The 13,607-nt window shown below is 38.7% G+C and overlaps 1 protein-coding gene across 1 annotated transcript in view; it reads left to right on the plus strand.

Annotated features, from left to right (window-relative positions):
- LOC101853620 (centrosomal protein of 170 kDa protein B) overlaps positions 1-3,548 on the plus strand; it is a gene marked incomplete in the record, with an annotated part of 149,958 nt that extends 146,410 nt beyond the window's left edge. The window contains 3 exon segments of the mRNA XM_013082702.2: positions 1,554-1,642; positions 1,975-2,123; positions 2,879-3,548. Coding sequence (XP_012938156.1) covers positions 1,554-1,642; positions 1,975-2,123; positions 2,879-3,066 — 426 coding nt within the window.
- Positions 3,549-13,607: the final 10,059 nt, after the last annotated feature.

Raw genomic sequence — 13,607 nt, forward strand, 5'->3', positions numbered from 1 at the left:
GGGGAGAGAGGGTCTTTCACAGCCTTGAACGTTTCCTTTTTTCCCTTGCCCACTCCTGTCAAAATGACACCACCTTTTTAGTACAAAAATGTGTTGGCCATGGTCAATACAAGGATATAATAGTTTAGTTTTGTAGATGGCTTTCTCATTTCAGCTGTAGTTTTTTAAAAATCACTTACCTTTTTTCTTCGGCTTATGCGTATCAAGTTTAGAGAGCCATGTTGGGTCATTCTAGATATGACTTTCATTGTTTGACATAGCCTCTATAAGCAAAACACTTTTTTTTAAAAGTAAGAAAAAGTTAACACTTGATTTTCTCTTTTGAAACAGTTCTGTAAGTAGATCTACATGTTTCTCATTTTCTTTCTTAAAAAAAAAAAAAATCAATTTAGGCTTGTAGTTGTTCATAGAGTTCCATGTCCAGTGGTGATCGGTTTGTATAGGGATAAGCGTTGCAGTGTCTTGGACAGGACAGGGATATCTTGCAGTGGGCACCATGTGCATGGGAACGTTTGGTTCAGATAATGATACCTGTGCCTCTGGTGTAGCAGTCAGGTGCTTCACCGTCGCACGCAGGAGACCCGAGTTCGACCCCCTGATTTGTTTCATCGTCTTCGCTTCCCAAATTGTCGAGGCCACTTTTTTCACCCGCTGCACATGCACTAACAACTGTCTGAGACACTTGAGATTCTTGTTTGTGTTCTTTTAATTAACTCCCATTGAAGCAAACACAAGGGGTTCCACTATATGTATATTAGCTTAATGTTTGCCTCTGTGCGATCTTGTGCTTTCTGTGTTCTTGCATGGTTTGTATTGCACGTGAGTGTTGTACTAGAAGTTGTTTCTGAAGCACCCCAATTTTGAGAAGAGTACTGAGCTAATAGTCGAAATCATCCACTATGGCTACTCATTGTTGAGGAGAATGATGGTTGTTTTAGGCAGGTGGACGTCTTGGACAATCTCGTTATAATGAATATAACTTGTGCTGTTCATTTTAAAAAGTTACTGTTTCAAGTTTATTAATGCTGCAGTTGCTCTCCTAGTCTAGATCATACTTTTGTTTCACTATAAATAAAAATTATACTTCGAGGCTTGCAAGTTTTTTAGTTTGAGCTATGAATCACAAACAGTTAAGAAGCATAAAAAATGTGCACTGTGCTATCATTTATATTTCTCCTATTTTGAGGATCGTTGGTTTGATCCCTCTAGTTCCAAGAGATTCAGGACATGGGTGGTTGGCGGGGGCTCTGGTGTTGTTTGATCCTTCTTTCCCATCCAAGAATTATCGTCATAATCTCTCCTCCTTCTTTTGGTGTTCACTACTCTCTTGTAACACCTCTAATCTTCGGCACTTATATGACCTAATTATGTTGCAAGTGCCATAAAATGCTTTCTAAAACAAAACAGAGGGTCAAGACAGCACCTGAGAACTTTGAAATGTTGGGTCCACAAAATGTCTTTTTTTTCTGTGTCCTGGCGTTGTCTGTTTGTGTTATGTTTTATGGTTTTGCCAAAAGCTTTGACTAATTCTCATTCCATGTTTTCTTATCCAGGCCTCCTATGATACTCTGATTGTTACATCCATCTACCAACTGTCGCTGAAACTGGCAACAGCGACAGACAAATCCATGAACAAACTCAGGTAGGCAGAATGCTCTCCAGAGAAAGAGTAGAAAAGGCAGATAATAAATTTTTCTTTGTGAGCCTTTAGTGTTTATGAAATTTGCAATAGACTTGTTTACAAGGACATTTGGTTTGTTTAGGAATTTTGATAGCAAGGACATCTGTCTGTCTGTTTGTCTGTCTGTCTGTCTGTCTGTCTGTCTGTCTGTCTGTCTGTCTGTCTGTCTGTCTGTCTGTCTGTCTGTCTGTCTGTCTGTCTGTCTGTCTGTCTGTCTCACACATGCACACACACACACGAACGAATGGTGTTCTTAGTGTGCTAACATCTCCCCCCCCCCCCATCTTTCACAGAGAACAAGACAGGGTCAGTTTGACTCCTTCCCCCATCGATGACTTCTTGTCTGACTCCGGCAAAAGTGAAATTACTGCATTCAAATCGGCCAATCAAGAGCTGGCTGGAGTCCTGAAGAATCTCCGCAAAATCAAGCGCCATGTTCAAGGTAAGCTGTCTGCTTCTGCTGGTGTCTGCCACTGTCCTCTTTTTGTCCTCCTTCTTTTCATGGGTGGTTGGTGGGTGCTCTAGTACGACTTGCTCCTTCTTTCCTACCAAACATTTTTCGTATTCATCTCTCCTCTCTCTTTTCTTTGTATGTTACTCTATAGAAGTAACACCTCTGATCTTCAGCACTTTTATGACCTATTTGTGTTTAATGTGTTAATGCATTGGTAAGTAGAATACTACTGTTCAATGTATTTTATTTTTCTCAACATTTAGTGGTGATAATGGTAGGTAGGCCTATTAGTATTACATAGATATCATAGTCAGTGTCAAAACTCTATTTGTGAAGCATATTATAAATGGAGCATTCAACATTTTCCTGTTCTCAAATGGCCATTATATATCATGTAAACTTTTGGGTAGTTGGCGGGTGCTCTTGCATGGTGTGCTCCATCTTTTCAACGAACAAACATGTTGTCCTCATCTCCCTTTCTTTTATTACTCTCAAAGAACACCTCTAATCTCCAGCGCTTTTTTGACCCATTTTTGTGTTGCAAGTACAGTAAAACGCTTACTAAAACTATAACTGAAATGTGTTTCTTTTTACAGAACACATTGTAGTGTTTATGTGCCGGTATTGTATTTGTAAAGCGTTCAGAGCCTGTTTTCTTTTATCGTGGTTGAGCTTTATATAAATGTTTTATATTGTTATAATTAATTTAACCCAAAAAAATGTTTCCCTCCTTCTGTCCTCAGTGATGGACCGAGTGCTATTCCCTGATGAGGATAATGACACAGACATATCGTCTGGTCTGCGTATCGGTCAGCACTACGTACAGGAGATAGAGCGGATCCGCAATGAGATCAAAGGTTTTCAGCCCATCGAGCCTCATGACCAGGAAGTGGCGTCCCCCGAGATGGCTGAGCTCAGTGAACAGTTCTGAGACATGAAGGCTACTTTCGAAACTTTGACATTTTTAGGGAAGGAAGATTAACTCCTATCTCTCCAGTCATTCATCACATATTTTCTGTCATGTCGACACACACACACGTACACACCGATGTACTCAGCAGAAATATTTTTTGATATGTCCTTTTAGAATCACAGTTGAAATTGCTAGCTTACAGCTTTGCTTATATTCTTTTCAAGATTTTTTTGCCTGTAATTTATAAAGTAGAACTGTCTCTGAATCTTGAATGTCACACTGTTGCTACTTAAAAATGGACTACTTGTGATGTACATTGCACAGTTTTTGCCATCAGTAGTATCTAGTAGAGCCATATCTACAAGTCTGAAAACTCTTTACAGTTTGTTCCTTGAGCAAGGTATTGGGCTACTTGTCTAACTGCATGTGTGTGGTCAAGGATCAGTTTTTATCATCATTTATGTGCCAAGAGTAGGTGCCAAATTAAAGTTCATGTCCATTCATTATATCTCAAAGTTCTAATGTTGTAATGTCTGGTGTTAGCAATATCATTGTATCCAGAACATTTTTGTGGCCCAGAGGGTCAATAGCAAATGAAATGATGCTCTTTGTATGCTTCCCGGGAAGCTGAGAATGTTTCGGAGTGTTCTATGGTCTGCTGGGGTAATAATAATAATATAGTGTAAAGTGCATAGAGCCTGCTGTTGAGCGGGGATATGCGCTATACAAATGCTATCTATTATTATTATTATTCTTTGTCCAGCTTTGTGATTTGAAAGATTTCAAGAAGTGAACCAAGCAGGTCAAGGGGACAGCAGGAGGACTGGTGGAGGGGATGCTTGTACAGTAAATGTGTCTGTGTCTGAATGGACCGAACATCGTAGTGGGAGTGAAGGGGTGATAGATCCCAAGCCAGGGAAGTTTGTTGGAATTTTGATTCCATGTCTATCTGATGAAATACTTTGCATTGATATGAATTCAGTGAACAGATATATTCTACGTGGAAAATTTGAGTCACAATTGCCTGCTGAAATCCTCCCTCACGGAACTCCTACATTGTGTTCCTTTTCAACAGAAGGGCTCTGTGGCTAACTCCCTGAGCTATCTATCTATAAACTGCAATGTTTTACTCTCTGTATTTAGTTGACAAGTCTGGCCTGCAGACCTTTTCCCTGTTGCGTTTGTAGAAACATTTAGCCAAGTGATCACAAATTCTAGAATCTAGTTTATATATATGTATATCTTCTGAAATGTCTGCAAAGTCACAGTCTATCTTTTTCACAATGTGAAGTCTTAGTCACAATATGAAACTTTATTTTGACTCTATAAGTTATCACATACACAGTCAGCATAAAAAGAAATGGATAAATCACAGCTCTCAATTTGAAGTGAAGACTACAAATGCTTTAGCATGTAGCTTGTGTATTGAAATCCTCTGAACAGCTCTTTGATAGTTGTTTTGCGACTGTACCATGTGAACTATACTTGTGTTACATTTTATTTCTATATTCATTTGTTCAGGGAGCCGGTAGGAACAATGATTTCGATGCAGAATCACTCTATGCATAATAACTAAATAAACAATGCATGTGTAGCAAGGAAGAGCCCTGTTGCTTAACCCCTTTTGCCCCTGCCACCCATGCAGCGGTGGCAAGTAAAATTGTCGGAAGGCCAAACCACAGGTACACTAGTGAGCAAGACAGCATCTCTTTGTTGGATGTTTTAAAGCTAGTATTTTTCAGCTAATCTGAAAAAGCTATACATGTATTTACTTTGGCTGAGGTCTTGCTAAGATGTGTGCAGCCATGTGGAAGTTGTGAGCATGCTGTGTGGTGAACTATAAAGTGATTTCATCAAATACAAGCATGAATCGCTCAGAAGGCCAGGCAAAGAGGTGATGGTTGCCTCAGGGGTTCAGGGCTCAAAAGGTTAACACAGTTTCTTATGAAGAAGATATTTGTCTACACAGACCTTGTCTCATTGAGCAAGACGTACATTGAGAGTGGTCACACAGCTTGATAATTTGTGGTGAATAGTATAGCTGTCATTCTTCCCAAGGTTCCTCATTGTTACAAAAGGGCCTTGATTTGAGTGTAGCTTCTACCTCATTACTTTCGATAAGCAAAGCTATTTTGAGTGTCCAACTGCTCAATGTGAGATTTTTTTCACCCATCATCTTTTAAGATAAGAAGAAGGTTGTATAGGAGGATATGTGGAAGTGCTGTAGACTCCTTCCTTCTCTTCATGCAGGTGGGCCTTGAATGGGGTTCTTTTACCACACTGGTCATGTCTTTACATTTGCATATTTCTGTACTTTGTCAACTCAAAGGTGCTTTTTATTAACTGTTTTTGTGCGAGACCGAGAAAATGTTGCGGTTCTGACAGTCCAGAATTTGGTTGACCCATATGTTTTCGAGAAATCTGTTGTGAGCGTTGGCCTGTGTGGAAGATTGCTTCCGAGACTATATCTTCAACTTCAAGACAACTTGTGTTGATTAAACTAAATTTGATGTCCGTCACTGAGGCCTGCACAAGCCAAAAGTTCCATTTCGACAAACTTTTGGTATGTGTTGGTACAAGTTTCCAGGCGTCTGTGGTGTGCTGGTAAGGCTCTTCCCATTTGCATGCAGAAGACACGAGTTTGATTCCTGAGCGAGGACATTTTCTGTTGAGTTTTTCCATTTCTCTCCTGGGATGTTGTATTCCGCTCTGCTCGGTTTGGCCCTGACAGACAGGTCTAGATTGTGTCAATGGAAGGTGTAAAATATGATGTAACACATTTACAGTCTCTGTGCAGGCATTGTAGTTATCTCATTGTTGTCCGTCTGAAAGTTGTGAAAGCTCTGCCCCATACGTTCAAAGTGTAAGTATTGCGGCAGGAATTATGTTTTCCTTGACTGACTGTGAACCTTTTCTTTCTCAACTCGTGGATTTCAGAAACTGACCGCAGTCTTTTCCTAGACAAAAATTTGAACACTTTAGAGCTATAACCATCTCTCACCAACACTGTCCGTGTGTTTCTGTTATCGTATTACACCACCCACTATGTATGCAAGCTCTTCGGTACTTATAACAATGGCCTTGATCTCTGAATTATTTATAAAAATTCCTTTGCAAATCACTTAAGTTTCTATTTCTATGCAATGCCAGAAGCAGGAGATCTTAACTTGTGTGTACAGCTTGCACTCTGCTAAATTGTTCTCTAATGGCAGATGAGATTTGTTTGGTTGTTTTGACTGTCCTGTGAGGAACTGCCATCTTCTGTTTACTTATGACTGACCTTACCGCTGTACTATCTTCCTGTAGGATAGTTAGCTAAGTGCCTCGAATTGTGAACAACTTTCTGGAACCAACTTGGATAGTTTTCTCTCTGAAATCAGTGTGGCTTGTTTGTCTAATTTGCTTTACCTTTTGTTGTATATAAATGCACCTCCGTGTGAAGACTTTACGAATGCTGTTGTAAGAGCATTTTAATGAGGGGACTGTGTGAGGGTTCCCTTCCCCAGTTATATATATATATATAGGACTTTTTGAGAATATATGCAGTTGCTCCTCCTGTTGCACACACCCCACTCCCCCTATCCCCTGTCAATCCAAACTCTTCTCCTGTCTCATCTTTTCTGTGCCTGCCCTCCTCCACCAACCCCATCCCCCACTTCCCCTCTATCCCTGCATGATGGATGACAGATCTGTGGAATATGTCCAAACTAGTGAGGGAAAAATGTCGGCTCTGAGAGCTGTGAATGTTCATAGTACAGCTAATTGTCTGTGTGTGAGTTGTAGACCAGGCCTTCAGATTTGTGTATACTGACTGTAAGACTTGAGTTTTTCTGAGTGTTTCTTAAGTCCTGAGCTGAGTGTGAGTACTGTGAGATTTAATTTCTGTTGATGGTTACTGTAAAACCTGATTTGTTGTGAGAATTTGTAAGTCTTGGGTAACGAATGTGTACAGAAAAACGTGAGTTGATGCGAGTATTTTGTAAGTTTTCACTGGTGAACTTGTACTGTAAATCTTAAGTTGTCTGTAGCCTCTCTGTGATAAACAGCTGCTTGGTTGTTGCTCTGAGCCAGCGGCGAGCTTCTCTCTTGATATTTTTTCTAACGTTTTTATTATGCTTATGTTATGTTTCTCTTGGTGCGATTGTAACAGTGTGTAGGTATACTGTTTTAGTGTGATGGTGCGCCACTGTGAGTGAAGACTCTTGCAATTGTGCGTAGATCTATACACATCACATAAAAAACAGCGGCACTTGTATTTGTGAGTGAAGAATTTGACCATCAGTCATGGGTTTTGTGTGTACTTTGAGCACTTGTGTCTTCTTTGTGGTTCTAGTGAAGCCGGTCTCAAGTTTTGCCTGCCAGTGGCCGGACCCAAGGAAAACTGTCGGTCGCACTGTCAGTGACACTGAAAATTTCAGTCAAGCTTTTCTGCTGTGTACATTACTTCAGGTTTTTCTGCTCCCTATGACTAATTTTGGTGATGATTTGTGTCTAATGGAAATGTCACATTGACTTGGCTACCTAAATATGGCTGTGTCTGGCCGATATTCTTTGTGAGGATGCACTGGTTATGTTCCTGTTTAAAAAATTTGGGCATTTACGTTATCCAGGCTGACACATTTTTCTCTGCATTTTTAAAAAAACAATCCCGTTGTTATTTCTGTCAGTCTGACTAGCTTTTTCCCAGCATTGTGTGGCTGTTATCGTGTCAAAGTATATTTCTCTAACTCGAGCAAAAGTTCCTTCTGTTTTGAAATATCTAACAATAAATTTTTTTTTAAGTTACTACATTAAGACGCAAACGAGATGAGTTGAATAATGTTGTAAATGAGGTGAGCTGTATCAGGTTATCTTTGAGAACAGTCCACAGTGTGAGAGATATTGTTACTTCAGTGATTCAGTCGTACCTAGCTGGTAATTTCAACGAGGTTTCCAGCTTTATAATGTAGATGGGAACAAATGATCGTATTTTCAATTATAATTAGCTGATTACTTGTAGAGCTCTATGGCTGTGTTGGATTTGTTTTATCGGCATAATATCTTGGCAGTGCTGTGGCAGTTGTATCTGACTTATACCAGCGGTATGTAAGCACTTCTCTGACTTCTCACGACAAGAGCTAGTGTACGTTTGTACAGTTTCCCTGCATTACTACATTGTCTTGGGGTCTTGCAATGCTTGGTCGTCGTGAGAAGCCAGTAAGAAGGAGAAGTCTCTCTCTATCTGCCCATGAAGTCTAACACTCAAGAGTAGACAAGCATAGTTTATTGTTTTATGGCTTATGCGTAATAACTGTTTCATCAAATATTGTTGATGACCATGATTAATTTTCTTTCCAATTAAAAACATTGCTTATTTACAAAATATACTTCTAGTCTTGTGTGTTTGTTATGGTGTGCTTGTTTCTCGCACTAGAGCAGTGCAGTTGTTTGATAGATACTGCTCACTTTATCACAACTCCAGAGCGTGGATCAATGACCAGTCATGAGGTAGAGATAACCACCATACTTATAGTACAGGAAAAAAAACTTTTAAAAATAATAAATAAAACATTTATCGACCTTATCTCTCCTTCATCCTTCCTCTGTACATTACTCTCTTGTAACACCTCTGATCATCGGCACTTATAATATGACCTCTTTGTGGTGTAAGAGCTGTAAAACTCTTACTTTAACTAAATGAAGATGAAAACGACATCTTTTTTTTGTTGGTAAGTTTTACAGCTCTCGCAACTGCATAAGGTCATATGAGCGCAAAACATCTGTACAGAGACTGAACTTTTTAGTTCGCCCACTTCCTTGGGAGCAAAATAATGTCATCATCATTATTATTGCCTTTGTCATTTTCTTTATCAGCAACAGCAGTAACTCAAGTAACTGTCATGATGATGTTCAACATTATCCTTCTCCTCCTCCTCCTCCTCCTCATCATCATCATCATCATCATCATCATCATCATCACCAACAACAACGACAATAACAATAACAACAACAATATCAACGACGACGACGACAACACCAATAACAACAACGCAAAACATTCTCAAGAGAATACATGTAGTATAGTTAATAGTTGTTCATATCGATATATTTACATAATTATGTATTTATGACTGTAGTGAGAGTCTCCTCAGACCAATGATCGAAGTCCCATGTTATTGGAACCACCAGAGCTTTAGGAGTACAACAGTCTTCACTTTTTGTGTTTTGGGTAACTGACATACCCCTCAAGATAGTCGTAATTATTTCGATATGCTATCTTGAACTCAAACTCAATACTGTGAATGGTTGGCGGGTGCTCTGGTGTAGTTTGCCCCTTCTTTCCTGCCATTCTATTGTCCTTATCTCTTTTCCTTTGCCACATAACAACTCGAATCCTCGGCGCTTACATGATGAACTAATTTTGTTGCAAGTGCGGTAGAACATTTTCTAAAACAAAAACATAAAACTTTTCACCTTTGTTGATCTATTTCTCCCCATCGATATACAAGTAATGATCGCTGTCTGTGGTGCAGTGGATAAGCCCCCCGCCCCGCACACAAAAAACCGAGGTTTTGATTCCCACATGTGGATAATAATTATAATAATGCAAAAGTCGGACGGTGACCTAAAGACATTTCCAGTAAGGAACGGGATAGCGGGTGCCCACATCCCTCGTGACCTAGACGGTCAGGCAATAAGTAGTGTAAGAACGTGTAGCTCGTGACTCATCAGAGCAGAGGAAGATAGGACTAACGCTAACATTATTTTTAAAAAGGCAACAAAACAACTAACAGAAGCATGTCTTCTTGATAATTATTTACATAAACACCATCCCACATTATCACTTATCACCACCACCACCGTCATTTCTAAAATCATCATTGCTCTCAGATCCTTCCCAAAAATTAACAAATATCTTGAACATCTATATGTAACAGTTACATATTATAACAATTATGTACGTAATACATTATTGGGCACTATCATACGCATATTTTTCTACGAATCAGATGGGGTCAATATCATAGAAATGGGCAAAGGACAAACTTTGAAAAAAAAGTTAAAGCTTTCCATCCGTCTGTTTGGATGCAACATCCCTGACATGTTGGCCTAGACAAACCCTGTAGCCTTCCTCCTAAAATCTCTAAAACATGTCGACGTATGTGTAAACGTTAGCAACCATAATTAGAAGTTTTGGTTTTATTTTCAGCAAGAGTTTCACGGCATTTGCAACACAATTAGGTCATACAAGTGCCGAAGATTAGAAATGTTACAAGGTAGTAAAGTACAAAGAAAATCGGAGAGATAACGATAGGCCTATACGTTTGAAAGGAAAGAAGGAGCAAACCATATCAGAGTGCCCACGAACCACGCACATTATAATTACAAACAAACGTTAAGGAAATACATGAAAAGGGTGGCTCGATCCCGACGTACCATTGTGCAATACGAGGCATCTGAGCCTGTTTCTTCAGTTAGCCTTATGTCGTTCGTCCGTTTGTGCCGCCTGCACAAGGGAACTCACTCCTCCAATTCTTGATAACCACAAAAGATCCAAATATGTGTGGAGTGACTTCCCACATATAGAAGCGGAACTCCCTCTTCGCGACCGCTGATTCGCTGTGAGGAATTGAAACTAAAACATGGCGGCCAACTGAGGGCACCTTTGGCTACGCCGCACAGCGAGGCTTCGCGTTGCTATGCACGCTGATGCTAGTGGTTGGGCTTGGAAGACACCTTACATCAGTATTTTAAAACTTTCTTCGAAGAGGAAATTATAGTGAAATAGTCTGGTACATTTTTATTGCCAGCAACATGTCATAATTGGCAAAGTTACAATGTTTTGTGTTGTTGGTTTGGGTTTTTTAAATGATGGGATGGGATCTAGATCTAGATCTACTAAAGATCTTCACACTCACAATACACTTGATAATAACACTAATTATGAACATTAATTCTGTTGGCAAAATATCTAGATATTGTCTTGATTAGTACTACGATAAAGGGGACGCTGAAAGTAACATGCTCACTACAATTACATTATTGTCATTAAACGTAAGGCCATCCACAGCAAGCAAAAAATAACAATATAACTCATAAGCCTTTTCTCCAATTTACTAGAAAGAGATCAATAAATTGAGCTTATATTGAGGAAATGTATTATTTCTCACTTTAAAAATTCATCTGTGTGTTTACATCAGTGAAATATAGTGTGTACAACATGCTTTGTATAAAGTACGTGCGAGTCTAACAAATACAAGAGATTGGAGAATGTGTCGGTTGCACATAAAATACATAGGCCTATTATACATGCTGCCAAAAACACAAAAATGCAGAAAAGGCCTCAAATACTGTTTTACTCATAAAAGCCAATAATGCAAAATGAAGTAAACAAGAGTGGAACTGGCATGTTTCCTGAATATAATAAAATGTTCAAAGTCATTTTTGTGTGTGTTGAGAGTGTGGTTTCTAATGCATGAACGATAGATATCTAGGCTCTTTCAGATGTGATAATAAAGAAATATTGTGTCTACAGTGACAACAGAAAGAGTCCCATGGCGAGTGATCACTGGTCAAGGATTTTAGAGCTGTGTGCATTTTGAGAAAAATGTATCCCCATACCCTGGATCACATGTCGAGGGGATGTACTTGTCCCTCATGTAATCCCCGCACACAGTAAACAAACACACTTTTTTGAACACGTATAAGAAAAAATAAGTGGTCTATTGTTACGGATCAAATTGAAGTCCTGTTACAATTCGATTAATTTGATAAAGCGCGTATCGCAATGCACTGGCCAACCCTGCTCTGTAGGCCTATGCTATTTAATAAATACATTCGTCAGATCTGGAATCTTTAATGACCGCACACAGTAAACAAACACACATTCTTTAACATGTATAATAAAAAATAAGTGGTCTCTTGTTTGGGATCAAATTGAAGTCCTTTTACAATTCAATAACTGATAATAGCGCGCTTTGCAATGCTTTGGCTAACCCAGCATTATACGCCATTTAATAAATACATTCGTCAGATCTGGAATCTTAAATTGTAATCTTAATTATATGTGCCCGCGTGTGGGAAGTGAAAGGGAAAGAAATTGAGAATGCTTTCAAAAACAATTATGAAAGTAACATAATTAAAGTAGGACTACATGTGCTTATAAAGGCCCAAAACGGTGTATGGATGCGGAAATTAATGTTTCAGATGAAAATAATAAGATGTCGACTACTACTGTATCGTGCTGTCACAATTTTGTTGCGCAACTTATTATCAAATATTTAGGCTACTGAACTATCGAACATCTAGATCTAGATTCTCCTACTTTTGCACAATAACTTAGATCTATATCAATTCGTCTTAACTTATGAGTATTTTTTCAAACATTTGTACACAAAGGTTCTATATTATTCTAGAAATTTCTTTAAAGAAAATACTTTAATAAATACTAGCACAATATTTAAAAAAAATCCCAGTCAATGGTTTCTACAGATTTTAAAAAGCTTACAGCTGGAGCTAAATCTCTTTTAAAGCAAGTCCGTCCTTTTTTTCTACTTCTGCTGGCGACAAAGCTAATTATTGAACGCATGTTTTGAGAACATTAATTAGATCTAGTGAAAAAATGTGTTCAGTGTAAAACAAATTTCTTGTAACAAGTTTTGCTACTAAAAAATGACGTAGCCCTTATGCGTATGCAAAATGTGTGTGGGAAGCTAGAAGTGCAGTGAACAATCCCATCTGTGTTGCGAATTTTTTCACAGTTCTGTAGATCTTATATAAACTCTCTATGTCCGCTTTTTCTGTTGTTGCACCCAATAACACAACAATTTAAAGCCTTAATTCCAATCTCCAGGATGCACAGTGAATTATGAAACTCAAAATTACAAACTGGACAGTAAATGTTCCACTTTTCACTCGTTTGTAAAAGCCGCTCTTGCTTTAAAAGCTATAGGGTTACTTCTGAAAACGATAAATCTTGCCCTCAAGACGCCATTGTTTTCGGTCTTCAATTCCTCACAGGTCACGTGGTACAGTGCCCGTTCTATAAGTGTAGAATATTCTGTGTGTACAGTGGACATGTGTGGGTTTCATACTGAAATTATGATTAATAAATCAGAGAATACATAGTTATACTTAAGTCAGTCAGTGGATGTTGATGAAGTTTGGACGTGATTGTGAATCCCCCCAAAACTCCCCTCTCCTTGTTCCCCCAAGACTTAATTCCCACGACTCACGATAGTTCCCAAATACCATCAAGTTGGGTTTTTTTACTTTTATTTTCGAGAAAATTATGGCTATTGTGCTGGCTATCTTTACTACTTCGTTGTGAAAATCTAATAAAACCTCTTGCTTGAGACTATGGTTTAGGCGTATCAGTATGCCTAACACTGGGCTGTAAATTAGAGTGCTAGTCCAAGGATTGTTCCGTTATTTTGATGTTTTTATTTGAAAAAAAAGAAGTACTTCTTTAGAATAAAACGGTCAACACCATAGACTGAGATATTCTGACATAAAATTGACAGGTAAGTTCAAATGAAATTAGAATTATGTGGAGTGATGAGCAAACACACACACACACA

Source organism: Aplysia californica, unplaced genomic scaffold (assembly GCF_000002075.1).
Source record: "Aplysia californica isolate F4 #8 unplaced genomic scaffold, AplCal3.0 scaffold00189, whole genome shotgun sequence".
Taxonomy (NCBI): Eukaryota; Metazoa; Mollusca; class Gastropoda; order Aplysiida; family Aplysiidae; genus Aplysia; species Aplysia californica.